General features: G+C 36.4%; 1 protein-coding gene and 1 long non-coding RNA gene across 23 annotated transcripts in view; one reads left to right on the top strand and one right to left on the bottom strand.

The window, feature by feature from the left end:
- Positions 1-27,541, bottom strand: part of LOC308176825 (leukotriene B4 receptor 1-like) — a gene marked incomplete at its 5' end in the record, with an annotated part of 134,838 nt that overhangs the window by 14,963 nt on the left and 92,334 nt on the right. For 3 of the 21 annotated variants that reach the window (XR_013938662.1, XR_013938663.1, XR_013938670.1), the window contains 3 exons: positions 1,548-1,723; positions 16,070-16,156; positions 24,251-24,400. Coding sequence is in view for 8 of the 21 variants with exons in the window: in XM_080553090.1 (XP_080409216.1) it covers positions 9,583-10,590 (1,008 nt within the window). The other 18 variants (XM_080553092.1, XM_080553093.1, XM_080553090.1 and 15 more) reach the window with 17 other exon arrangements.
- LOC308176838 lies at positions 1,733-17,578 on the top strand. Of its 2 annotated transcripts, XR_013938680.1 has the most exons (4): positions 1,733-8,197; positions 9,820-9,957; positions 14,781-14,827; positions 17,445-17,578. It is a non-coding gene; the product is annotated as an uncharacterized lncRNA (long non-coding RNA). The 2 variants fall into 2 exon arrangements; XR_013938681.1 differs by lacking the exon at positions 17,445-17,578 and having other exon boundaries at positions 14,781-16,060.

The raw sequence follows: 27,541 nt of genomic DNA, 5'->3' as shown, positions 1-27,541 counted from the left end.
TCCTTGTGAGCAAAGGGTAAAATGACAATTCATTAACTCATTAAATCTTTGCTAAATATTTATCATCTTCCCTGTATTCTAGTGAATACGTGAATAATGCAGGTTATAAAAGAACTAAGAGCCAGAGGCAATGAGATAGGTGTGTTACATAAAACTCAAAGCTGAGGGCTGTGTGTCATCTGCAGTATCCACCCAGTTCAACATACTGAGCAATAGGGTGAAAAATGGAGAGCTATAAAGGCATGAATAATACGTCAGCTAAATTAGCTTCCCACCACTTACTTATTTTTTTTTCTAAATGTAATGATTCATACTAGGAAATTCAACTTGGAGACAATGCTTACAATCCTGAAGAAAGCTGTCTGTGATAAATACCTGAGACTAAGGTAATACCTAAAACAAATACCTTGTAATCTAAGCTGAGAAGGAAATCCATTATAGACAGATGTATAAAGAGATGCAGCCTTCGTGTTCTCTGGCTTTTCTGAAGTGTAAATTGCCCCAAATTAAACTAATCTATAAAAAATCTGACCTGTACTACAGAGATTATTAGGTCTAAACAGAAAATACATACCTAACTTGAAATAGAATTTCAGAGGTTTGATACTAAAACAACACATCACCTTACAGCATACCAGAAAAGATGATTTCAGAAAGTAACAGTCAGGGATGATACAAAAAAGGTCATTGATATATTCTTAACTTTAAAAAACAAAGCTTGTATTTTTACTGAAAATCATTAGGCTTTAAAGTGCTTTTCTAATTTGTTACATGTCTGAGTCTACAGTATTTGGAGAAAAGAACAAAAACCATCCCTTTTGTTCTACAGGCTTCTAAGACATCTTCATTTAGCCTCTGGGTTCATTTCTAAAAGGAGGGATTATACATGATGAACATAAACATCTATTTATGTATAATCTTCTCTGTAAATGCAAGAAGTAATAACCTAGGATTTCACCCTATGCTCTGAGACATAATGAAATCAAATGTCTAAAGAGTAGCCGTTCACTCTGAAGAGTTCTTTTTAGTTGCTGTTTGAGATTGCTTTGTGACTATGTATTCCCTGCTATTGTTAAAACTTCATTAGAGACTTTTGCAATAAAAAGTTAAAATTTTTGCATTAATTAGGAATCATAGTTTTAGATGTGGAAAACTTTGTCTGTAAGGGCAATTTTTTATAGACTTAATAGATACTTTATATACTTTTTTCATCCTAACTATACCCTGAGAAAATTTTAATTTTCAATTTTTAATGTATCACTTTAATGTAACTTTCGCCATTATTATTTTTCCCTTATTCTTGATCCAGGAAGCCGCATACAGAACCTTATTAAGTTTAATTCCATGTTAGCTTAAGCAGTCTACCTTCTTGACATACCAACTCCATAAAAAGCCAGCAGTCTGTTAACAGTAAAAGTTTTGAAATATTTTGCCTACCTGTGCTGTTGATACTTTTGCTTGACCTATACTTAACACATGGTAATATATTATTACACTTTTCTAACTCTTACCCTGCTACTTCTGTAGCCTTAGGTACCTCCACTTACCTTCCATTTTCCTGTCTTTAAAGTGGGAGTAATAATAGCACAGACTAGTATCACAAATAGCACAGCTTCTGTCAGTTGTATGGACGATTTTTGCCTGCATTCAGGTTATCAAGGCAGCACCTCTTCTTACTTTTGGCTTGTGTTTTGAGGCATGATGAAATTTCTGCAGACACATCCTACATTAAATACAAAACAGAACTCTTTGTCCAGAATCATCAGGAAATCATCTTTTAAAACTGGTCATAAAATTATAGCATCTTAAAACTCCTGCCACACCAGTTGTTTCTATGACCACCTGCACCCCTGGTTTCCATTGGCCAGTTATAAATTGAGTAGAGAGGTATTTCTTTACTTTCACTGCCTTTTTTAGTATGATATCCCCCTATTTTCTTTTTGATAGAATGGATTGTCCTGAGTTCTAATTCTTACAGCTGTAAAGATGGAAATTTTCCATTTCCCAAGCCTCTTTTTATACAGGTTAAAATCCTTCTTCCTTATAGCAAAAAATATTATGGTTGTAAGGGATTATTTGGTATCACGTAAGCATTAATTACACATCCTGAGTTAGTGTTTAAACCACTTATTTTAGACAGAGATAATTAACTGTTTGAAGCAGTTATGGTATTATAGAAAAGAGATAAATCTTTAGGTTTTCCTGTCATTGAATTCTTTAGTAATTACTATTCCTTTAACAGATCTCTTTGAAGAACTGAGTAAACTATAATGTTAATCAAAATATGGGAAGTTGCTGCTTAAGAGGCTAATCTTTTATGTTCTGATTCAGACAAATCAAATTGGTTTCCTCTCCCCCCCCTTTTTTTTTGTGGCCCACTTTACAAGAAAATGATGAATTCAGGCATGTTTCTACACCACAGTTGGAGCCTATAGCCAGGGATCAGAGACACCATTGTACTTATCCTCAAACAAGAATGATGGTGAGCTATTTTGCATGTGGAAAAGGGGAGAAGTTAAAAGAAAAAGTAGTAGTTTGGGCTAAAGCAGCAAAGGTGAAAAGTAAGCCTATTTTTACATTTAGCCTACAAGTATGGAAATACACTTACCCAACTTAAACCTTTGCATAAAAAGCAATTGAGGATAAACAAGTATTAATCAATGAATAATTTGAATTATTCTGTGTTTGTTCTTTGGTGTTTTAACTATTGCTGAGAATCAATCAGGAATGCACTTACAGCCCTTAATGACCTTAATTAGCCCAACCTGAGAGCTCAAGCCCACAGGCCCAGAGGTCCATATAAACTCAGGCTTGGGCATTAATTCTCAGAGCTTGAGCTCTGTCATTGGGTTGCTTCTTTCCAGGTTTGTTTGTGCTTGGCCATGTAACTTGTTGATCTAGGCTCTGACTTGGGGCCTGACTACGTGGTTTTACCTTGGCCCTGACTAATCACCATAATCCTGCTGCACGATTGTTGGGCTGTATTTGACCCTGGTTACTCTTGGTAGACCCCACCCTGAACCTTATGTGCAAGCTGACTTTCCAGCTTGGCCCTCGGACTGACCCTGTTTATGTAACAGTGAACTACAGGAGCATTGACTGAATCTACAGAGAGAAAATCTCAATTTTATATCTTACTTTGGCTTTCACAGTACAGGTGAACTAAGTTGCCTAATATAAAATAGTGGTAATGCTATTTCTTTAGTGTAATGTACAGTGCAAGTTTTGGGGTGATCTAAATATTTAAGGAAAGACATGAGTAGAACCCTTCAGTTTATGACTTCTTCTTCCTCAAAGTGCTTAGAAGTTCTTTAGCAAAACCTGTTTCTTCTGATTCTGATCTTTTTAAGAGAAGGATCAGTCAATTAGTGCAATGCTATTCAATGTGACAAGTGTAAGAGGATTAAGCTGAGCCTTGTTCATAGAGATTCTAAAAGCATTACATACAGAAACTAAACATTGCAACAAAGAAAAAAAGGAATTTGGAACCAAATCTTTGTTTTCCACTTCATTCTTAGTGCTTCTTCTTTCTTCTTAAAGGTGAAATTTTTGTGGTTTTCTTATTGTGGGTATCTTCAAGAGTGCAAAAACTGTTCCTATGTTTATCACAATGAACTCAAGACCTTCTGAAACTTATTGGGAGCATCTCAAAATAACAAAAAACACTATAAGTCAATACACTCACTTGGGATGAAATGTGAGCTACTCAAGTTCAAGTGTCAGCATCTAGCTCAACATGCCTAATAATGGTTTTGTTGAAAATAAGTTGTTTTCAATATTTTTTTTCAAAATAGTATTTTTTGAGGAAATTGTATTCTGTCAAAAATTCTCAGGCAACTTAACTTGTTCGATGCTTAACATAAATAAATGTAGGCTTGGGTTCCTGAAAGAGTAAGAGAAGAAACAACTCGATCACTCAGAAATGAATGGGACTTGGATGTTTAATATACTGTTGTGCTTTCTGTGAGCCTTTCTGCCTCAAAGACTTGACTTGCAAAATATGGTTCATAACTGAAACAATGGGCAAAGTACCTAACTAGTTCTTTCAGTGACTTTATGAGTATTGAAATTAGCCCCAACTTTCAAAATGAGAGCCACATGGTGGCAGGAGAGAACAAGGGTTGTAAGAAGATTACTGTGACAAATGCTTCCTTCAATTTTAACTACGTAATACTTCTCTGTTCTACAGCACCACTGAAGGTTCATGGCTATATTTTAAAATCAAATGGACATAAACGTAATTCATTAGTTACAATGTTTTAAAAATGGCCACAGCTTTGAATTTTCCAATATTACTCACTGAACTCAATAGGGAATTCTGCAGTGAATGTTAATATTGCAATAACAGCTTAAGTTATATAGTACAGTTAGGATATGAAACCTGCAAGATGTTTGTAGATTGTCTGTATTGCATCCCCTTATCATAATATGAGGTGTCTAAGACTAGAAGTGATTTTCTGATAGCTCTTTTCCTATTGCTACTCTTCTGGTGGCATACCTAGCATGTTACTGAGTGATACAACTGGCCAGAAATGGTAGTTCAAATTCATAATTCTCTGAAAGAAATATTTAGCCCTTCAATTTTTCATGTAATGTTATGTTGTGAACATGTCTGCTATTCAAATAAATAAAAATCTAGAACTTTCACTTTAAGTTCTACTAAGAACAGTCCAAACTACTAATCCTCTGGTTTAAGACCATCTAGGCATATTACTTCATGGACATCCATAATTAAAATACCTTAACGTTTCTGGATATCTCAATGAAGTTAACACAATTATCTAGCTAATTGCCAATGGTAACAGTGATGTATTTAGTTGTAAGCTTTGTTAGTATTTACATAACTGCAGCCCAAACTGGGGTGTGACCAGTCACTTTTCCAATCAAGATGCAGTTCAGGCAGCTGACTTCTATTAAATTAAGAATATTGTAAATTTTGCAGTTCTGGAAGAGTATAATCTTACTAATTCTTAGAGAGTCGTGACTGTTTAATCTATACTGGAAGACCTTAGAGTATCCTTTGCATTAATTCTATCACTTAAATCACTTAAACTTTGCATATTCCATAAAAATAACTTTCTTTTAGTCTGAATCTTTAATTTATTTTAACCTAAATGAATAGAGTTAAAAATATTGAATTCTTACTAAAAACCACAGCACGACTTTTAAAATAACTGATTTAAGGCAAAAAAAGACATGAAGTAATCAAACAGGATATGGAGTCTATTATCTCTAAACCTATCAGTACAAGAATTCTTAGTACTTTTCTTAGCAATAGTGTTGTAAAGTTTCTGAAATCTTAGAGGCCATCATTGCAGCCCTGGTCACACCCAAATCTTCATGCTAACAGGAGCAGCATAAGCTACTCATCCCCTCAGAAGACAGGGTTATGACTTCAAACTGTATTTTATTGGGATATTTTTCTTTAACCTATTAACAAACAGTGGAGCTCAAACAGGAATTTTCTGATAATGCACAATTTTGGTGATTAATTGAACTGACAAACATTTACGAAAACCTGAAACTGCCTTACAATGTTTATTTCAATTCCTTCTCTATTCTTGCTGTGCACTCTTGAACTTCTCAGTTTCATTCTAAGACCATATGCTTCTTTATAATCCAAATTGACTTATTTCTCTTGTTCTCCTACTCCAATCAATTATAAACCTTCACTTATTCTTTCCCCCTTCCTCATACATGCAGGAAAAGTAGTCCTACAAGAGCTGTAGGATATAAAGCCAGAGAAAAACTTCACCACTGTTAATATTCTCTAATTCTGTATCTTCTAAAGTATTTACTATTGATCAGACAGTTTCTTGAATGTGAGAACATTTGCACACCTATGTAGTCTCCATGCCATCTGTTAGCTTCCAGGTTCCTTAATTCCTTTCACTCCAGACCTGCATACACTTCCTTCTCTTTTAGTCCTGTTAATAGTAATCCTAACAGAGATCCATAACTGCACTCTCATCTGTCTTTCAGATGTCTCTTAACTTTTGCTCTACTTCTTTCTTCCCAGTCAGTGTTCTGCCGATTTCATTAAAGAAACAATTTTGTTTCTTTAGTACAATGCAGTTGCCTGATTTCTACCTGAATACAAGGATCTTTGATTTCTTGTGTCACCTCTTAAATTGAGTTGCCTCTGAATATCCACAAAGCTCCACAGTTTTAATGCAGGCCTCTATAACTATTTTACCATAATGCTTAGAAAAAGACTTTTGATGTCAGCAGGCAATAAAAGTAAGACCTGTTAGACTGATATTTTCCTTTGCTATTTTTTTTACCCTTATTGTATATTGGCTATGCATGAATTAAAAATGCTTCACTGTCTCCTTCAATTCTGCTAATACATAATGAATTCCCTTTATGCAGCACAATCCTACTGCAGTATAAGTAATAAATTCCTGCTGCATACCCATGGAATGTTTACACCAAGTTTCAGGCTGGGTAAGACTTTCAAGTTAGAGATTAATGTTAAAAGATTATTAATTTTGACAAACAAATGAGAAACTCAAAGCATCTGGAATCTTTTTGTGCCTCCCAGCACACAATGTTCTGAGCAGTGTTGCATTGACTCCACATAATGTTCCCTGTACCTCAGGGTAATTTGAGGTGATTTGACTCAGGTGACTGAAGTGGCCCTCTCTTAGCACAGCCTTCCCCCTTGCTGTGTCATGAGAAATAGCTGGACGCTGAAACCACAGAGACAGACTTCATAAACACAGAATTGGGAAGTAAGAAAACAAATGAGGAACTCAAGTGAGATGAAACCTCATTTTTCACAGATGGAACCAGAACTGTCTGAGTATTGCAAGATTTTACCAGTACTCCAGCTATACTTGGAGACTACTCCAAGTCACTGCTTTGAACTATCTTAAGCAATCAAGGAAAGCATTTTCTATCAAGCTTCCAATATAATCTTCAGCATTGATATGTAGTGTAGTTGACAGGAGTCATGAGGTATCACTATCATAAGATGCAGTGTTTCAGACCAAATCTATGCCAGGTCTTAGGGTTTGGCTGGGATTCAGTGTTTTAGGAGACAAGAATATCCAATGTCTGCTGACCGAATGGGCCTGTTGGAATCCCTGTAGTTCTGTGATAGCGCATGTTAGTATAGATGGAGTGATAAATGTTGCTGCATTGACAGGCCTGTTGTGTATCTGTTAAAGAAAGAAGCAGTCAGCCAGGTCATCACCTTATACATCTACATCGACTCATGGATCTAGTTACTGCATTCTATTTAGAACTGTCTTACCTAATCATCTCCCTAGAATGCATTTACTGATCTGGGGATGTTATTTGTTCCCTTTTTAAGATTTACAGATGCTGTGGAGGATGCAACTTGAGCAATAAAGTTCACTTGTGTGAGTGACAAGTAAAAAAAAAAGAACAAACAAACAAAACAACCACCCTAACCCATTATTCCATACCCGTTGATTAAAAAAACAAGCCCACAGCAGTAGATAGTGTTGTGATCTCCTTTTAGTTTGTCCTGGGTAAGGCATAGTTGGCATAAGGCATTTAACATGCAGTGAATGCTCCTGGAAGGCTTATTTAAGAGGAAATGGCACCAAAAGAAATGACTTCATTCACGAGATAGACGATGCACACACACAAATGACTAAAGGGTTTAGCCTGTTTCCTAAGACTGATGATAGCTAGATGTAGGACAGAGTGACAGAAAATTCCAGTCAAGTAGCTTGTACTGAAGCTTGTCTGGGCCTTTTCCCATCTCTAAGTTGCAAAGTGCTTGGTTTCTCGTGGCCTAGGACTCTAGCTCAGTTACATTATTTGTGTGCTTATTACCTCTCTATCGGTTCGGTGCTATTATGGAATAACGAGTGACTGTTATTTCAAGAACATATTGGGAAATACAGCTTTGCTTTTTTTATACAGTAGTTAACTAAAGTTATTGTTTTTATTGTGAGATACTGTTACTTTGCTGTTAGCATATTAAATATAGCAATTAAGGAGTCATTATTAGGGTGAAAAAGTAGTGAGTGGGTGGGGTATAGTTCTAAGGGATTTCATCTGCTTCTTACTCTGCTGTAAACAAGGTCTTGCTAAGGTTTTCTTTCCTTTTACCTCAGTAAAGGAGCCCTATTGATGAGAAGTCCTCTGTGGTGTGGTTTCATAACAAGCAGGAATAACAAATACTCATGCAAAATTTCAAGAAATATTCTAATATTACCAGGTAAGGATTTTTACTTCCCTGTCTTTATTCTAGTTTACAAACTGAAGTAATACAACTCAAATATCCTTGGTTGTTATGTAATCAGTTCTTGAAAATGAAGTTCTAGTTAGTCTCTTGTATTTTCTTTGTAAATATGAGTTACAATAGCTATCAGCAACTGTTCAAAACACAATGTACAGGATGTTACAATAATAATATAGTAAGTCTTAGTAATCAGTAGTTATATTCATCTTATTACAAATCATTGATTTAAAAATAAGCAAAAGTAAGTATAAAAATGTCAAGCATGATTGAAATTTTTAAAAAAAAAAGCACACACAAAAAACCAATAAAGCTTCAAAAGCAAACACTTGGTGCCATGCATTTTTTTCACAGGGAGTTTGCATGCATTCACAAAACTAAAACAAGTTCCTTGCAAGCCCTAAGTTTTTTGTTTCTTAAAAGCGAAATACACTATTCTAGAAGAGAAGACAAAATAATGCTTTTATGCGCAAGATGAAATTCTTAAGATATTAGGCACTTTGTACTGCTCCCATAACTTTCTCACAGGTTAAAAAAATATCAAGGATCTCTACTTCCCTTCCCCTGGGATCTGATCCAATTCATCCATAATTTAATAGACATCTTGGGAGCTTAACTAAATCAGACTTTTTGAGGTTACTCACAGTATGTATATTTGATATATCAGTAGTTTCCACTAACATATGCAATATATTTGAAATCAAATATAGCATGAGGTCTCTATTTGTCATAAACCACAGAATTCTTGTACCTTTTTCTGAAAAGGCATGTCACATTTCATATTTTACTTAAGATGCATTAGCATAAGATACTTCAGTAAATGAGTTTGTGTAAACAACCCTTGTTATTCTCAAATCTAAACAAAGTCCTGAATAAAAAGTTTTGTTTTCCATCTACAAAAAAGTTTTTATGTATTGTAAATATTCTTAAAATCCATTCATATCCATATCAAGAATCTAAGCATGCTCATTTAGAACTTCGGATTATATTTATGGATTTTTTGAGCATTTCAAATCTTCTTCCAGACAAACTTTTTAAGTTTTAAATTTCCAAATCTTGTTTTCCACATAAATGCCTTTTCTAGAAATCACAAATAGTTGTAATGGAAAATAAAAATTTTGTATTCCTTATACTTTAAGCTTCTATCCATCTTGCTTCTCAGCACCGGTGAAACTGATTTTGTGACGTGGATACCAGGTTAGGAACCAAACAAGGTTCTCACTGCCAATTCTTTTGTAACACACACAACCTGAATTGTCTCTAGCATCCCCTGGACTACCTGGAAAACAAAACTGACTACTAGGTGAAAGGACTACTGAATGAATGCCCCAGAAACCCATTGCTCACGAAGTCTATGCTCTTTGTTAGAGATTCTCTGTGCCTGCTGTAATAGTTTCTTGCTTGGTTACAGAAGAAATCTTTTTCTTGTCTTCCTCTGTTACAGTCTGACTCAACTGTTCAAACAGCTTTGATATCTTGGCAAATCTCAGGTGATTCTGGAATTTTCGTGCAGCAAAAGCATAAAGTAGAGGGTTAATACAGCTACTGATAAATACAAGTGCTCCGGAGACGTACTCTCCTTTGTCTATAATTTTTTCCAGTGCCGAATATATTTCATTAGAGTCTTCTATCTGAACTGAAATAATATCTAGGATGTTAAAGAGATGATGTGGGAACCAGCATAAAAAGAATGCCACCACTATGCTGGTAATGAGCCTTTCTGATCGCTGCTTTGATTGGTAAGTCATTTGTCTTATTCTTTTTGCAACACACACATAGCAAGTGCATATAATTAAAAAAGGAACTACAAAACCTGCAAGAGTCTCCAGCAAAAGATATGACACTTTCTGTCCAGTAGTAGAGTAGTTGCGACATGTGCACTGTAGTCCACCGTTGATTTCATCTGTCTCTTGGAATGGAATAATAGTAACGCCAAAAGCAATGGACAGGAACCAAATGAGGAACATGATTACAAAAATATTTTCTTTTGTTTTGTACCTTTGCATTGTGAAAGGGTAAAACACAGCCATTAGTCTCTCCAAGCTCAGTGCTGTAATTAGAAACATACTAGCATACATGCTGCAGTAAATCATGAAGACCAGTATTTTGCAGAACACGATTCCAAAAACCCATGAGTCAGCAAAGGAGTAAATCCAGATTGGCAAAGTGATCAGTATGAGGATATCTGCAATGGCCAGGTTCAAGATCAGCAGGACTGAAGGAGTTACTTGCTTCATTTTTGTACAAACAGTCCAGATGACAATGCAATTTCCAGGGGTCCCAATAATAAATGACAAGCTCAGTATCATGCAGACTACCAACTTCACAGCATTCCATGTCAAGTCGGTGCTGACTTCCTCAGCCTCACTCATTCCAGAAATTTTTCAGTTCTTTTCAGGTGCTAATATCCTTGGCGCTTTGCACTCTGAAAGTTTTGATTCTGAAACTGTCAGCAAACAACTTGAGAGAAACTTCCCTAACTGATATTCTGTAGACTTGTATGGCATGTGACCTCACATCCTAATGCTCACAAACGTCTGACCGCATGTGTTCCTCCTGTTTAGGAAAACAGTATGTCTTTTTGCATGCAGAGCACAAATAAAAATAGTGTTGTCCCTGACTTTGCTCTTAATTATACATGCATCACAGCAGATTTTAAAGCATGGAGGTGGTCTTTCAAAAGTCTCCCTATTTTAAGAAGCCTGCTACTTGGTTAAAGCTACTGGTCTAACCAACAGCTATGAGGAGGAAAAAAATTGTCCTTTTGCTACTTTACTTTTGTTTCTGTGAATATGTCAACATTCTATTTTAAGACAAAAAGACTGAAGGGTGGCAGATAAACCAAAAATGTGCATTAAATGTTTGACATGAAATAGCATTTTAGAGCATGAAACATTATTATACCGTCTACCTTCATGTAATTATTTTTTTTTTTTAATTCAGCAGAAAACAGTTGATCTTGATCATGCTTTGGAAGTACGCTGACATAGAGGAAATCAGCTTTTGTAGTGAGATTGTACATGTACAATGAAGTGGGACGGAGCTGTAATTCTAATCATAGAATCATTAAGGTTGGAAAAGACCTTCATGATCATCTGGTCCAACCATCACCCTACTACCAATGTCACTCAGTGCTCTGGGAAAATGCAGTTCTTTAGCTAAACAACCACCACCAGAATAGTCTGGGTGTAATGTTAGGAGGAAATGGTCTGTGTCTCAGAAAATATATGATTAGGTTGTCCTACTGCGCCAGCAATGGGCTATGACTTTATCTCCTAGGAAACTTGGTAGTTAGTGCAGTATTCAAATCCTGTGTGAATCAAAAGTTCTTAAAAATAAATAAATAAATAAATCTTTGTCTGGCCACAGATTATGGAAATACTGTCTTACTCGAGTGTCAGAACATCTTATTTTTAAGTCTGGTTCCAAATAATTAAAGGAGGAACCAAAACAGCAGCACCAACAAAAATGGGCAAGAGTCACAGAAGTGAAACTAGAAGAGTATTTTATGTAAAATAAGCACAGAAAAAATGAAGTATGCATAGCACAATCTATTAAATTTTAAATTGTGATACAGATTATTTCATTAAATGTTGAGGTAGATTTTTACAAACCTGGCAAATGTAGTGCATAACATTAAGAAGTATCTTCCAAAATGGGAAAAGGATTGCAACACCTCCTCCCAACCCCAAATCGGCTTAGCTGTTTTTGATCTCGTAAGAGTATAATGAGATCAACTGCAAATCCAGAATAACTCCACTGAAGTCAAGAATATTTTTTTCAAAACGCTCTTTGTGTAATTGATATTTTAATTTGGGTTTCATCATATGATTCCAGTTCCTTTAATTTTTTTACTGCATGTAGTACCAATTGGGTAGGGGAAAACCCAAATCAATTGTGTATATTCTAAAGGGAATTTCTGAAAATCCACTAATAAAAGGAAGTGGTGGGCAATGTCTCTTCTTCTAATGAAATCACCTTCGTACACATTCTTTGGGGGGGCTTTTTATTTACTTATTGCCAGTGGTATATCCAGATTGAAATACATTGCAGATACTTAAAAAAAAAAAAAATCAAGGAGAGTTGCTCAGTACCTCTGTAAGATTTTCTTCTTCAAAACTTTACTTTTGGTGGCAAAAAGCAATTGTCTATAAAAATAGGTTGTATCAGAATCGGTATAGTTCTAATCCAGTGACATATGGATCTGGTTGTACTTTGAAGCACCTGTCCTTATATTTTTCAGAAACATATTTCCCCCACTTCAGTTGAAGCTTGCTTGCCAGATGGTCTCTGCCTCAGGCTGTATCTTTCATTTAAAAAAGAAACCAGATGAATCTCAGCATTGCAGGAATAGCGTGGGATTTCTCTTTCCAAACAGATCCCAGACAGGTGTTGAAATGCTGAGATTGCCTGAGTAACTTTCTGAAGACAGGCTTATAGATTTAATAATAAAGGTATTGGAGATAACATTAGCATTAGCTAAGGACCGTGTTTTTGAAGCGCTCTATGTGGTTGTTGGGTCACTACAAAAAGTTCAGACTCATTTTAGGACATCTTTAATGATCTCTAAAAGTGACTGCTATTTGTTGAATTTACCTTAGTAGGACACAAACTTTATAGGAAATTTAACAGGTATTTCCATTAGCAATGTAGTATGTTCAATAACATGCTGAACACAACAGTGATTAAACAAGTCAGTATCTCAGTCATCCTAGTGACCAAGTGTGGTAGAGTTTTTAATGTATAAACATGCCCCTGGACTTCTGCCCTCATAAACACTGGTCTAATTGTATTAACAGTAATGAAGTTAGGCTGCATTTCTGTGTTTAAAAGATAAAAGTCTAAATATGTAAGTTTTGTGTACATGCATATTATATATGCTTTCCATATGTAATGCAATAGTGCAGTCATGAACATGAGAAACTTTCTGTTAAGTGTGTTACCCTTAGATTGGCATATAATTTCTGAAAACATTCAAAAATTGAGAAAGTCTGTGCTATTGCTAAGAAACATTCTGAATTTAATTTGCTGTGGTTTAAGTACAAGGGAGGTGTTTCATTTGCCCACGTTATGTTTCTTCATACACATGAGCTTCCCTCTGGTGGATAGTCTGTAGTTTGCACTACCACTGGGCATTTTTAGACAGTTAATGTGTTTGAGCTGCTACACTGAAATGATAATTGATACTTCCAGCTTTTGCATACTTATACTAAGAATCAGAATTTCACTCCAAGATGCTGAGTCTTTGGGTTAACATCCTCTGCTCTAAGCACATCCACCCTTCCATGCATTAAGAGCATGTCTGTAACAATTTACAGAATAGCTGATGCATGGGAAATACATATTATGCATAACTTGTATGAAGAACAGTCCCAAAAATGCTTTTAAAATTCTTTCCAAGTGTCGTCTTCAGAAAGATCCACTGGATGTTTGGCTATAAAGCAATTGCTGGTGAAAGAATAGCAAGTATCACGTTTCTGCTGAGAGGATGGAAACCAATGTCAGCAACCTTGTTTGCCTGATGATTCTGAAGGAAGTTCCTAGTCTAAACCCCTTTGTTCTTCAGCCACTGAAAGAAGATAGCATTTGCAGGATAGATACAGCTGTCCTACAGCAAATGCAGTTCAATGGTGTTATAAATGACAGTGTGAAAGTCACATGACACCTTGATCAGAAAATTATGGGCTACTCCATTCTCTAAGCTAGGGTAAATTGATGTGGTTTGCCAGTGTAAAGTTGATTTACATGTTGCTTTCCTGATTACAGGAGGGTCTCCTATATAAATGGGATCCTATGGTGCGCAGCATGTCTCCACTCTGTAATTACTATAAAGGAAAGTGTAATGCAGGAAAAGACACTTATTAAACATTTCTAGGCTCTTGCAAACAGTGTTTGCAATAGCAGCCCATGATGCAGCAAGTACAAATGAGAACACTCTCAGTGCTTCTTCATCACCAGGCAAAATACCTTAATGAAGAGCTACCTTGGGATCAGCTCCAGAATGTAATGAAAGATGTGTACCTTGCACTATAAATAGAGAATTTGTAACATTCTGTGCTGTGTTGTTAACTGGTCTTCTAATAATGATATTACAAAATAACTCCTACCCAGCTCAGTAGCAAATAACAATGGTTTAATACAACTGGCCAGAGAAAAGAATTCCTGTGCATTGCATTCAGGAAAACTGTTGTAGAGCTCATGATAAGAGGAGTGGTTATAGAGGCACACTGTACGTGCATTCTTACATATTAGTACTTACACATGCTTACATGCTTACATATTAGTACCTTTCTTACTATAACAGAACAATCATGAACAATCTGAATATGTTGCCAGCGATTGTGAAACTATCAGATTAAATGCTGAAATATTATCCTTGTGCAACCAGACATACTAGGCTCATGAGAGTAGAGGCCCTAATTAAGGAGGTAGTGAGGGTCTGTATTTATAAGTCTGAATACAAGCAGAAATATGAGTAACAATTATGTAGAGATTTTGGAAAAACTTAGAGTATCTTTTCTCAATATTATGAATGTATATTCTTTAATTTTCTATTTTTCAGAGTACAAGCTCTCAGACAGTAAAAGTATGGTTTTGCTGTACTCAAAGGTAAGACTTTGGTCTGTGTTTACATCAGTAGTCACTAAGCTGCTATGTACGTAAAATGTTGCTATCCAAAATCCTTATCTATCTCAGCGTATATAGCACCACAATTGCTACTGAGTAAATCAAATGCAAATGCATTGTTTACACACTCCTCCTTTTATGAGTAATAAATTACCGATGACAAATACTGCTTAGATGACTTGCTACCAAAAGTTACTTGATTTTTCTCTATCTAAATGTACTGTAATTTCTACCTTGTTTGGGGTTTCATGTAAATGTTGTATTACTGTAGCATTCGTGTCTCTGAAATTCAGCAATGCAATTAAAGTCCTCAGATCATCTTAGTTGATTAAAAAAAATGCTGTATTTTGTGCCATACATGTGCTGCAGCAACAGACGGTAGCTGTTGTTCTGCATGCAGGCTAGGTATATATTATTTCCTACAGTATACTTTTTTGTAAAGGGATCTGTCCATGTAGTTACGTATTTTCAACAGAGGGTGGCACTGAAGAACCATTTATTGTTTCATTGCCTACTACTGCAGATGCGGGGGGTGTAGCCAGTGTCTGTAAACAGGGCAGACAATGTACAAGTTCAAGCCTGAGACCTGTAAAACTAACTGGCATGAAAAGGTTAGATGATTGCAACTTAAATTTCAATACTGTAGATAACATTTTCTAGATAAGCTTCCTAGTTGTTTCTATCTTGCAGATGTTTTTTCTATATATTCTTAAAATTCTAGCTCTTAGTGCTGTTTTGAACTACATGACCATTTCCAATTGTGTAATATGTAACTAACACAAGGTCAGTCCTGCCATGAAAATAACTTGGCATCTTATTTAATTTTCTATGTCTCTGAAGCAACAACCTTGGAAAGTTTAGCAATGATTCAAACAATACTGTCTTTAGTGTAATTTACATTAGCATGTTCCTTGTCTTTTTGAAAAGCAGTCCAAACTGTGTTCTCTCATGTTGTGAAACAACCCTGCTCAGCAGATCTGAACAGCTTAAGAGCTTTAACTCCTTTAATACATTAAGCGTTGAGCCATTACCTCTAGTGTGATACAAAGCCCTGGTTTTGTGGCCTTTTGTCAGGAATCTGGTCAACTGTGCTGAAAGTATAAAGACTGTACTCATTTTATGAGAAACACAATAATTTTCTCCTGCCCTGTAGCAGCTGCCATAGGTGTGTTAGACACTTGTAAAGCAATACGTAAGCCCTAAGTCACTTAGTAATTAACATACCTGGCATGTTGTTCTGCACGGCCAGAGAGAAGCTAGCGCATTGTACTGTGCTACTGTTCAGAATGATCTTGTCCAAGAATTCTTATTCTGAAATAAAAAGCAGCAAGGATTGATTCTGAGATGCTACACACAGCTACAGTTACAGCTATTTACTAAGCTTACACATCATATATTGAATGGAAAACATGTAAAATATGCCATGTTTAGGCACTGGCAACTTGCTATCATTCTGCAATGTTATCTATTGCCCCTATAGGACTTTCATTTAATATTAGAAATGTCTGTGAATAATGATGGCTTTTCCAGTGTTTTCACTGGCAGAAAGTGCTGGCGTGCTGGCACTTATAATGAAACTATTCACTTAGAGTTATGATCAGTAGAACAGAAGGGATTTTCTTGGTTAAAAATCTAATTATTCATAGATTTTAATAGAATGTAAGGCTATATTAGACTCCAAAGTCATCTGACCTCATATTTGACTTGAGCCTAATAACATGATCTGGATTTAGGCATGCGTATTATGTTCTAGTGTTGAGTTAGATCAAAAAGTCCTTTTAGCCCAGTGCTTTTTCTCGGACAGCAGCAAAAAGGAGGTACGCAGGGAAGCCTCTAAGAACAAGCCAAATTTGACTATACTTGTCCCACACTCTCTTGCTTTTAGCTGATTAGAGCTGAGAAATTTCCTGAACCACATATGGTTTTTATGCATTTAAAAGCTTTGTGGTCAACTCCTCTGTAGACTTGCAAAGTCTATGCTTGAACTCGTGTACTTTTAGCATCAACAACACACAGCAGCAAGAAGTTCTGCAGCTTTTATACACTGTGTGAAGAATAACCTCCTTTTATTTGCTAGTCTCCTGTTAGCTTCATCTGGTTTCCCACATCTGTATGTCAGAAGAAATAGCCAATAGCTGATCCCATTCATCCTCTCTATAGCCCTTATTTGATTGAACCCCCAAATCTACCATTTCTTACTTCCAGACTGAAGCATTCTTTCATACACAATGAAGTCCTATATAGAAACCATTCCATACTTTTCATTGTCTCTGTTGCTTTCCTCCCTTAATCCAGGTGTTTTATATTATAAACAGGTGAACAGACTAGTTCTGAAATGTAAGAGTTTAGCAGACTGAACTGCAGTGTGTAGAAGGAGAATGAGAGAAACCAAGCTATGCAGGAGTCCCAGATCCCTCTTCTCAACCCTGCTGATTTCACCGTTACTGTGTAAAAAGGAATCTAGTTTGGCTGTCTATACTTAAACTGTCAACATTTTTTTTCTTTTTCTTTCCTTTTTTTTTTTTTTTTTTTAATTTGCATTTAGTTTAGTTCATGGGAATCTCAGACATGATCACTGTCTTTTTGTTTTTCCCCTCAGTGCCAGTCTGTACTCCAGCATTTAGAAGACTTCATTCCAAAGGTCACTGTCATTCTTTCTTCAATTACTCCAGATGCTCCATGGTCATAGAGGTCCTGGTGCGATACAATTACCTTGTCATCTGTAAACCATTGACTGTCCTCTGTCTAGTAGATCTTTGTACCTTGCTTTGCTGTGTGTCCTAGTCTGTACTTAAACCAGTAAAGGTCAAGTATTGTTTGAATATGCCGTTATTCTGCACTGCATGAAAGATGCTTTTAATTTTGTATGCTAGTTTTCTTGTCAGCTTTGTGTTTTGAGTCATGCCTGTGTAGGATTCATTTAGTCCTCAATGGTATTGAACAGTACTTCTTTAAAATCTGCTTTTTTTCCCCCCCCCCAGCAACTTACATGTGACTACTTTTATCATGATTGCTGTTTTCCTGTCTTTTGAGTTGCTACGTATTTACCACATTGTGTGGTATCTGACCGCATCATTGCTCAAACTATTGCTACAGCTCTGCTGCATTGGTTCCCCTCTGTATTAGCTGGATGTACTTCATACTGGTATAGCGAAATATCCCCATACAGAGTTCTGGTCCTTGGCACGTTTTGAGGTCTGTTACTGAGTGAACAACAGAGCACATTATAGGGAAACCACGGCTACGGCTCTTGCTAGACTCAAAGCTCTGGCTCAGGGGAGTTGTCCCCCATCGGCTCCCATTTGCAATTTAAATTGCAGATCACAGATCCAGTCAGAAACATCCAAGTTCTAGTCCTCAGATTCAAGTTTTGAACAATGTTAGGCTGAATTCCTAGTTTAGCAGATTGGCTAGGCTATCGCTGATAATAATGTAATCCTATATTCTATACAAGGTTACACAGACATCAAGAAATTGACTCTCCAAAGAAAATAAAAACAGAATTTAAACAAACATTTGAACAGAACTAAAATTTTGAAAATTGATAACCCGTGTTATCTGAGAACAGCCATATTCTGTGAGCACAGAAGAAAAAAATCAGTACTGTTTAGCAGCTTGCCATAATGAGGAAATATCTAAGACAGGAAGGTAGAAGCTTTGAGAGAATTGTTTTCCCCAGCTAATCAAGGCATCTTTGCAGCCTGCAAACACAGCAAAGCTTTTTTCACAAGCTATGCTAGGATGAGGCTCAAGTAGAAGAGTTCACATTCCCTCATAATGCTATATCTTTTAACAGGAAATCATGAGGCCAACTTATCTGCCACATGAAAGCTCAGATACTTTTTGCTTTCAGTAGAAAAATTGTTTTTATGTCACATGATAGCAGTATTCATTTTCTACCACTTCTTCAGCTTGTAATTTGAATTCTCTGGCTTCTTCGCTTTCAGCTGCCGAACACTGATAGCCAAATGACTTCCACCATACCATGAAGAAACTCTTTGGAGTGTTTGTTATTCTAGTAACATATTTAAAACCTAGCATGGTAGCAACATTTACAGCATCTCAAGCTGTTTATAGCATATTCGTTAAAACGTTGTCCTAGCACATCTATTTTCTCAAAGTCCTATGACAAGGCAGTCTTTGGCAAGCTTCTCCTTTCTTTCTAACATGTCCACAAATAGCTCTAAAATATAATTTGAAGCTTAAAACATGACAGGTTAGTTCACTGACCCCTGCTCAAAATGCACTTCATTCACTGTTAATCCCCCCTAAAAGGGGGATTAAATGTAATGGTGGAATTTTATTAAAATTGTCTGCTGTTACAGTCATTTGAAGTTTCAGACGCTGAACAGCCCTGTAAAACTCAAGCTTGAAATTGGAATCGTGCATTATTGGCTATAATCTTTCCTACATTGAGGGGATTGGTGGGAAGAGAGGATGTTAATCTGAGGATGGACCAGCATTGTGATGTGAAGTATCAGCACTTTGGCTTCCAAGGTTTATGCATATAGAGCATTCCATGATAGAAGTTTAACCTATGTTTGTGTTTGATGCTAACCCCTGTGACCAAAAATCCTGAGATGCGAAGTTTTCATGGAACAGGAGACTGTAAGATTGGGTCATTTTTTATTCTTTGATCATTGATCTTGACCATTTGATTAAGAGAACTATCGAGATAATTGTCCTGATCTAATTTTGATGCTAGTTATGGTCTGAGCAGAAGGATTAGAATAACCTTCCCCAGTCCCTCCAACCTTAATTTTCCTATGATTTTATTTTTTGCAATGACACAGACAAAGCCTGTCACACAATGCTACTCACGATGCTGTTGATTAAACCAGTTTCCCATGATTAATCATTCCCAATTGCCTCTGTCCCTCTGTCCAGAAGGGAACTATGTTCTTACAAGAATCACCAGGCAATACTTTTTAACTTAGCATGCCCAAGGGATGGGAGAGCAAGTGTCTGTGCATAATTTAGGTGCATTTGTAGGTTGTTTGTTTATCTCCTGGGAAAGTGGCATCAGCCAAACATAACAGACATTTATTTTTACAGGCACTGATAGTCCAAACTCAGATCTGAACAGCTCATTTTGTTATTCCTGTTAGTTTTGTTTGTTTTAACATTACTTAAACAACCTTGGTAAAATCTGGATATTTTTAATTTGGTTCCTAACTGTAGTCATTTTTCCTACTCATATCTTATTTTAATGTGATAATCTGGATTTAAAGAATAGGAAATAAGTAGGTAGTCTATACACCATGCATCTCATATCTAAAACTGTTTTATAGATGCATCTTTTAGTGGTAGTATATGTCTTTCAGACCCAAATAGCTGTAATATAAAATGAAGAGGAAAAGAGATCTTTAAAACAGCTCTTAAAATCTGTTACAAAATACCCTCTTCAGTACATTTTTAAAATACCCACTAAAGAGGAACTCTCGAACTGTTTCCTAGAGGAAAAATTGAAGTCTCAACAAATGTGATCAGTCAGATGTTTTTCCATCCTTCACTGGTTGTACAATTTAGCACTGAAAATGAGTAAATGAAACCTTAATGAGATCAGATAAAAACCAGCATGTCCCTCAGTAAGTTACTAAATGACTAATGGACACCAGTTTCAATTCTTCTGGATACACTTGTGTTCCAAAAGTGGATTCACTTCTGTCAGGAGTCAGTTGGATGTAATAGTAGCAGTGTTTTTTCTTCTTAGAAGTAACTTTAAGCTAGCAAATTTCCTATGCCCTGTATTTCTTAGCAACTTCCATGACTCCCAGATGAACTGGGACACTAAACAATGTGTGACACTGGATGGGATTGCTTATTAAATAGAAGAACAATGGTCCCCAAGCCTTTTCATTATGTGTGTGCTAGAACCTGAAATGCTCCTGTTTGACTCATGCCACGTGACAAACAAGATTTCTTTTGCTTTCTTTGGCAGGTATGTCACTATGCCCTAGCCATTCTTACAGTCTTAAAAGACATGCTAGCCTTTAAATAGCAGCATGCTGAACTTCTGCTTCGTCTTTCTCCAAATCCTCCCTTCATCTGAAAAGTATCTTGCCTGCAGATCAAAACCACCTTGTTAAACTTTTTAGCTTTTTACCTCAGAGCACAAAGAGCAAAAAATGCACAGCATCTCTGCACAGCAAAAAATGTCAGGCTCTATCGTTCATGCAACATGTGCTGGGAAGTTGCTGAAACTTATGAGAACTTGTGCAAGACATAAGCTGTCCCTGAGGGTTCAGCCTACTCAGTTTTCATCACAACATAGATCATATTTAAACTTTTTCTCATATATTCCTCCTACACTTAGCTGTACCTCCAATTTCAAAATTCTACAGTGGTTCAATCTGAAGCAACAACTTTGAGTAAATCTCAAGTAAAACTCCCAGTATCTTAAGTCCCAGCATTCTTGCTAAGAATTTCTCACTTGTTGATTCTAACAAAATTCTCTTTGACTCAGCAAGTATTTTACCATTCAGCATCTTTGGGTTTCTTTTGCTGTCTTGACTGGAATGAAGAACTTAGCAACTGAAGGACTGAATTGTAAAAGTCATCCACACTTTATGATGGAGTGAACGTATTCTATGGATTTATTGGATCTTAGCAAATTTTAAAAATCATTTAAATCATTAAATGGGTGTTTTTGTAGAAAGTATAATCTCTAGGTCCTGTCAGAGTACTAACATCTCATAGCCTGTAGCACTGAAAGATTCAAAGACCAAGAAGGTGGGCATGCATTATGCGTCTGTATTATAAAACTATTTTATAGATATGGTTTTCCAGGACAGTAAATTCTTGGTGGTCCCAAAGGCGAGTGAAATCAGATTAGAATACAAGCCTAGTTTTTGTTTGTGTTGTTGTTGTTTTTAAACTGGTGTGTGTGTGTTCCCCCAAGCGTTTACTAGAAGTAGAAGTTCTGAAGTTCTTTGGTTTCACTGGTACATACAAGTCTGCAAATATTAATTTTCCTTACTGCTAAAATTTAGTAAGGAAACTTGTTGATTAGAACACCAAAAAATGATCTGTTTCTTGCACTTCACCTGATATGATGGCATAGATCTGCAGATCTCTCCATAACTGGTACACAAATCAACAATATTTATTTTTCTTCCTAAAGAAAACATACTGTGTGATTCTAAATATGGAGAATGAGTATTTCAAGTTAAAATGTTTCTATTTTAAATTTATTTTTTGAGTAGAACTACTGTTTAAGAGTACCTGCTACACTGGGCCAAACAGTAGGGTTAGATTGGGAAATCCAAAAATCAACCTTAAAAGTGGAAGACGAGTATAATAGGACTAGATTACAGAATGTATTAATCAAGTTCTCTACCACCTTCTACTTAAAACTTCAAATTGTTTATAACTTTTCCAGATCAGTAACATATAGTCCATTCAGTCCTAAATAATTTGTGTTGTTACAGACATAATGACGGAATTACTACTGACATGATCATGCTGTTTTTTTCCCTGCTTAAGAGGAATGTTGGCTTATTTTATATACAACTTCTCAAACTTATTTTCCCTGGTCTGTGCATGTCCTTACACTGTCTATATTGCAGGCTGCTCAGAACTTGAGATCATTGCAGGCTTATTAGTCATTAGGTGCTCACAACTTACTGTGAAGCTTGATTATGTGGATCATTTACAAGCAGTAAATGATTCGCTTTAGCAAAACTTGAGCCAAAAGAACAATATGATCTCCTTTATAGAGATTAAATTCTTGAAGATAGGAGAGATGACAGTGACAGGATCTATTAATTGCAGATATCCTACCATGGCAGATGGTTAGGCTCTCATGTTCTAGATCGATATCCATGTAAGCCTGCATTGTGCACCTGCACTGTCCAATTGCCCCCTGCCCTTCTTTCAGGCCCTGTTCTGCACCATAAACAAACTCAGCTTGAAGGAGACTGAGGAACTGACCTCAGGTCTTGTTTTCTGTCCTGATGCTAGCGAGAAGCAGCATGGGGAACAATACAGAAGTGAATGTGAAGTGCTGAGGAAGCAGGAGAAAGGAGAAGGAAGGGAAAGTAACTTTGCAGCCTGGGTTCAAATGCATGTCAGACTGTTATGGGACTATGTGTCTGTGCTTATATTTACAGCTTGAGTTTAAAAAGTGTTGTATTTAGTTGGGAGGGGGCTTTCTAAAATGCATGAACCTAACAATGGATTAAAAAAAAAATCTTTGTTAAAGGTAAGAAACCATTATCTTCTCCAGGCAGATGAGAAATGGAACCCTCCTCTGGCAGATTTAACAAAAAAGGGCTATGAATTGAACTGAATGTCTGAGATATTTATGGGATCTTGTAGATGTAAAGTTCTATTCTGAAGAAATGTTATTTAAAAACCCTGTGTTACTATAATAATAATAATAATAATAATAATAATAATAATAAATTAACACAGGGGCAGCCTCTTTCCAGTGCACACTGAGCTCTTCAGAAAATATATGTTTATGACTGTCCCCCATTCAGGTCAGCTGCAACATGTATTATTACAGGTCAGTCACACCTGTGCTAAAAGCAGAATACATTGTACAGGTATGACTGATTTCAACTAGACGTCAAAGTATTCTTGAGAAGGAAAGGATTAAGCTTGCTTTTTTACCTCCTAAGCTGAGCTTTAAGGGCTGATATTCGTCTAAAGTAAAAGACAATTATTTTGCTCCACAGACAGTGAAGAAAGAGCATATCAGTGTTGTGTAATGCTATTTTTTGCGCTGCTTTTTCAAAATAAAGTCACATTTAAACAAGGGTGAGGATTCCTACCAATGCTGAAAAAATTAGGAGGGTAAATCTTGTGCCAAGAAGCACTGGAAAACTTTGTACTACAGAGAGTATTACTGGGGGAAAAATCCTTGGCAGCTTCTTGAAAAAAACACACAGCATATGTATTCTCTAATGAAACTTAAAGTTGAACATGTGTGCTGTTCCAAAATTGAACTTTATGGAATATAACTGCTTGTGGCAAACTAATGCAAAATTTACCATCCTAATCTTCGTATGTTCCTTATACTGGTGTAAATGTTAGGTTTTATCAATGCATAGGCTTGTGTAGGTTTCAGGCCTCACTTCTCAATAGTGATCTCGATTCCTTCCTGGCCTTAGGCATGAATTCAGATTGCGCGTATGAATATAACTAATTTAAAGCTGAATACCTGGTCAGGTGTGTGATGTTTGCGGGGCACTGAAAAAGAAATGTCACAGATCATATTACAATATTTTCCAAAGACATGAAAATTTTTGGGAATTCAGGAAGAGATGTCACAGTGATGTCTGCAGGAAAAAAATGAACAGATGTTGTTTGTACATTCAATAACAAGGAATATGATTAAAATAATTGCTATAAATCAAAATATTGTTTGTTTATGTATGTGATAATAGGCATCTTACTCACTACATCTTTTATCTTCTTTCTTGTCTAAGAGGCTTCCGCAAGTGTCTATGTTCCACTACTCTCATTTTCATCAAGGTTAGATTCTGGATCTTGGGGTAATTCTTATTGTTGAAAATCTTGTGAGGCAGTAGAGATTAAAATAGCAAGTTTCTGAAAGATATGAATGGTGAAGATTGTGTTAACATATTCTGAATTTGGTAAATCCCCGAATGAAAAACAGTAACAATGGGGCAATTACTGCATGGGCCTCTGCCTACAGTGCAGACCTGTGCCAATGCTTTGGTTGTCATCACATCTTTCTTTTAAACTTGCCTCAGCTGTGAAACATGTATCGCTACTACAAACAGCAGTGCTTAATCAGTAGACAGTATATGATACAGTTGCTTACTATATTAAACGTTTGTTTCACATACTGCTTTTTCTCCTGTTGTGCATTATCCTTATTTGCTAAGAATGCACATCTTTGGGACAAAGCTGCTTTTCTAGTGGTGTGTCTAGCTCAGCACAATCATGTTTGGGGATATTTGAGCCAATACAAACACTACTTAAATGGCAAGGATCGGAGGCAAACAGAGAATTCTGTTCAACCAAATAAAAGATGTTTAAGCAAATACTAGATTTCTGGAAAGGATCATTTCTTTTAAATAACAAGTCTGCGTACTCATGTCTAATTCATGGTTTTTGTCAAGTTGCCAGTGCAAGCCCTCAAGGAGTCTTAAACAAAGATAAAGCTACTGATACTCTAATTTCTGCTGTTCAATATAGTTTAGTTCTGATGCTTGTTTGGAAAGAAGTAAAGAATATTTACCTAGGATACTGATTATACACATGAAAAAAAATTCTCTACAATGGTAACAAAGTGGACTTTTTAGTGTTTTTTTTTTCTTCTCATATATAAGCATGAAAAAGGCACAGTACTGCTTTCATCAGTAGTTTCAACTGTAACAAATTCCTTTTTCTTGTCCAGATCGTTTTTGATATGAAACACATGAAGGGAAGTAGCACATAGCATTGTACCTTTTATAGAAATAAGCATGCTGGCATTTTACTGGCAGTTTCAGACTTGTAGTTGGTTCTGCTATTTCTTGGATTTTCCCTGGATGATGACAAGTAGAATTCGGTCAAGAGGATGTACATGATCATGGTCCTGAACTGACGGTAATCTGTAAATGCCCTGCTGTCAAGTCATTCTTTGTAGAGACAGAGCTGGATTGCCTTTCTAACAGCACACTACTTGGAAATACATCATATTGAGTTGGTTATTTGCAGAGCATCAACTGGAAAGCAATGCCAAGGGGCTCCACAGTATCATGGTTCCTCTTGTTTCTCAGTGCAAATGGTACCAGACACTCAATAAGAAAACAGAAATTTGCTGTTAATATTTAAACAGCCTTACAAAGGCAAAGAGCTTAGTTTACTTTGTTTTCCAGTATGAATAGTCCTGATCTCCCAAAAGGAGGCAACAAAAGAAAGAACTAACATACATGACTTGATTCATCAGCTGAAAGACTTATCTAAAGAACCAGGGCTTGCACAGCAGAAGGAATAGGAATTATGTGCTTAGCAGGCTTTACTTGGAGAAGAATAAGAGTAAAAGGTGTTTATGAAGAGTGAAGATATTCCCAACTGTCAGAACAGTGCAGAGGTTCATAACAGAAATATTAAGATTGGTCTGAACTGAGTATGGAAATGTGTGTGTGATATCATGAGAAGAAATAATAAAGTAAAGGTTACAAAAATGACACACATTTGATAACCAAAGACATAAATAACAGCAAACTGGCAAACACTGAGGAATGTGGTGTTTACGTCTGTAAAGACCAAAAGGCCTATGTGCTCAGAGGCCTACAGCAGAAATGACTTACCAGCAGAAAAGCTACCCCCGGTAAAAGGAAGATGGTAGAAAGATGGTAGAAAAGTAAGTCATATGTGCCATTCCTCTTTCGGTTAGCTCAGCAATGAAAAGGATAATTCATAAAGACATTTTAAAAGAAAGAAACAAAGACAGCAAACAGTGAGCTTGCCTAAAATTTAGAGGGTGAAATAAAAGACTAAGACAAAAGAAAAAAGACAAAAAAACAAACCCAAACCGAAAAAGCTCAACAAAAAACCTACATCATAATAACAGTACTACTAAAAGGCACAGAAAATGTGTTCAAAAACTGCTTTGCTGCTGTCCAAGGGAATCCAAGAGGCATAGCAAGGACTTGATAGTTGGTATTCCTTGAACCTCATGTCACAACACAAGGGATCTTGGCCTGACTACTTGGGCATGAACATTTTGGTGCTTTTTAGTATATAGCAGTATGAGAGAATGACTGAGTGACTGTTTTTATTTTATTTTTTAAACACAGCTTTACCCTTCCATAAGGTCTTTCACTGCATTTTGTAACATTTAATTCCTACACAAGGATCAGTGTTGCAACCACTTTTACAGACAGTCATACTTGCACACCCTGTCGTTTGCTTTAGTAGGAGGTCATTTCAAGTCAACACTTGTGTGGTGACTAAGCACCTGTCTTTGGGACGGAGGCAGGCCTTTGGTTTTGTTGGATGTTGTCACCTTTCCACTTAGTGTAAATATAACAGGTGTGGCAGCTGCCTGGAGAAAGACAATCCTAGATTTAGACTTAGTGTTGCCTTCCTTGAGTGCTTTGTTGAATTTTGTTCTTCTAATTTCAGAAGGATATATCCTCCTCCTTCCACATTAATGCCACAACAACCCCCTCACATTTTTCTGAATTCCAGTCAACAGGTTGTGTGCCTGTTTTTCCAGATTCTGCTTTCATGTGTAAATATTTTTGATGTGTCTTTCTACAGAACTACAAATCTTGAATAATGAAGTCAGTGAGGCAATAACAGCTACATTTTTATATCTTACGGTGTATATATAGCTGGTTGAAATACGTAGGTCAATGAAAAGTAGTTTTCTACTTTTAGCGTCTCACTCCAATGTTGAGATACTGTTCGTGCTGGTGTGTAACCCATTCAAGGCAGGCATATTTCTGCAAATTAGCAGGCACACCAAAGGACGTAGGAAGCTCTAAAGCAGATATAAAGGTGCCCTTGTTGCTAAGTAACCCCATCAGAAATACTGTTACCCTGAGCATGAAGCGGTAACACCTGGCTCAGTGTATGTTCTCAGTAGGGCTGGATGCAGGAGTGAACCAAGGAAGCCTTGCTTTGCCCATTGACGTGATCATGGCTAGTCACGAGACGGGATTACACTGGTTCCAAGTACCATTTTATTTTCCCCCTTGTAGTTTGTGCTTCTATGGATACCTTTCCTTG

Source organism: Anser brachyrhynchus, assembly GCF_964034855.1.
Source record: "Anser brachyrhynchus genome assembly, chromosome: 12".
Classification (NCBI taxonomy): domain Eukaryota; kingdom Metazoa; phylum Chordata; class Aves; order Anseriformes; family Anatidae; genus Anser; species Anser brachyrhynchus.
The sequence above is the reverse complement of the archived record's forward strand: the minus strand, read 5'-3'. Positions and strand labels throughout refer to the sequence as shown.